Below are 1896 nucleotides of genomic sequence, written 5' to 3' on the forward strand. Positions count from 1 at the left end.
CTGTACCCAACCTGGTAGATTAGAGAGTGCCCTCGTGGTGTGAAATGTGATCAAGAAGCTTTGGGTGCAAACACCATCTGCTCATTCATTTCCCGCCTACCCAGACCAAATAATGACACAGAAGCTCTATTATTTAAAACATGTTTGGTCAATAGCTTAAGCATCTTTTTTTTAGTTAGCTCTTTCATCTTGAATTAATCCATTTCTACTAATCTATGTATCACAATGAGGCTGTGGCTTACCAGTAAGTTTCTGGCATCCTTCTCCTCTGGCAGCTATATAGTGTCTCTTTGACTCCACCTTCTCTCCCTCTCTATCTCTTCCAATCTGGCTATATTATGCTGTGCCATAGGCTATAGCAGTTTCTTTAGGAAACTATGATAATAAACATTCACAGCATACAGAGGGAATCCTACATCATCTCCCCTTTTCTGTCTAAATAGAAAGGAAGGTTTGAACTTTATCATTGTAAAATTACATATAACAAAACAGTTATCAAGCAAGAATTACAGTTACAATATTTCCTTATGAGTCTAAAGTTGCATATGTAATTTATCTTTTATCATATCTAAGGAAAACTATAATTATAACTATCCTTCAACTCCATCAAAGACTTCATAATGATATGATATTACCTAAAGAAACAGGAAATGAATTGTAAGCAACGTTCAAAAATAAAATTGACAGACATCTTGCTTCCTAGATAGTTGTCCAAAGTTCTTATGTAATTTTGGAGCATCCATTTTTAACCTACAGGCCCATTATATCCCATAGACTTTTTTTTTTTCTCAAGCAGTCTTTAACGAAAACTGTATGAGATGCCCTACTCCTGCATCTTCTCAATCGTTTCTTCCTTGTATTTGCCCTTCTCCTTTCCTACTTGCCGAGACTTGGCTTTCCTTTCCAGAATCTTCTTTCGGTCTTTGTCCAGCTTTAGCCGGGTGATCACCACCTTGCTGGGGTGGATGCCCACGTGGACAGTTGTGCCATTAGCCTTTTCTTGCTGCACCCGTTCAATGTAGATGACGTATTTCTTCCGGTACACTTGGACCACTTTGCCAATCTGCTGGCCTTTGTAGTGTCCCCGGACAACCTGAACTTCGTCATCCTTTCGAATGGGCATCGAGCGAACATTGTACTTCTGTCTCAGCTCTTTGGAAAGGGGGGAAGACATGATCTTCCTCCGATTGTGAGAAGGTGCACTGAAATGCCGTTTGCGGTTCTTGCTCCGGTCAGAAGTCACAAAGGGATTGAACTTCATTTTGGTGGCTGCAATCCAGCCCCGTAGACTTTTTAGTGAAGCAGGAAGATCTGTTGTGTCTTGTACTAGTAAGGTTCTTCAGTTTCTTCCTTCTGTGTCCTGCATAATGTCTGTCATTTTGTTCTGTGAAGTAGGAACCCTGAAAAACCATTCCATCTTTGGGAAGTTCAGCAGTCACTTTTCTATGGGTCCTGCACATCCAGTTCATACAGCATACCACAAAGCAGTCCAGACAAGAGCAGTTTCTTGCGCAAATGACTAACAAACTCCATAAGGAGCCTCTTCGATGCTCATCATCCATCTTGAAGTAATTGGTGCTGCCAAAAGCAGACATGTTGCACTGTCAAGAAAAGTCTAAGTTCTTAAAACCTTTTAAATGCCATATTCTGTAGGTCTTTAAGTGTTGAAGATTGTATATCTAACTGAAATATATCTCTGTACATCTAGAAAACCAAACTAGCATGACTACAATTTGAATATTATAGATGATGTTCTATTGATCTCTATTTATTAATTGTATGTTATATTTTTAAATGAGCTGCACAAACAATACTTTAAACAAAAGCAGAAATACACATACACAGTATAATAAATCAACTTTATGTTTTTATCAACAGACCAAGATCTATACCAAT

At 38.7% G+C, this 1896-nt stretch overlaps 1 protein-coding gene across 1 annotated transcript; it reads right to left on the reverse strand.

Annotated features, from left to right (window-relative positions):
• Nucleotides 1–823: 823 nt before the first annotated feature.
• Nucleotides 824–1261, reverse strand: LOC130889868 (60S ribosomal protein L26-like). Its single transcript, XM_057793802.1, has one exon. The coding sequence runs from the start codon at nucleotides 1259–1261 to the stop codon at nucleotides 824–826; it is 438 nt and encodes a 145-aa protein (XP_057649785.1).
• Nucleotides 1262–1896: the final 635 nt, after the last annotated feature.

This window comes from Chionomys nivalis, chromosome 18 (genome assembly GCF_950005125.1).
Source record: "Chionomys nivalis chromosome 18, mChiNiv1.1, whole genome shotgun sequence".
Classification (NCBI taxonomy): Eukaryota; Metazoa; Chordata; class Mammalia; order Rodentia; family Cricetidae; genus Chionomys; species Chionomys nivalis.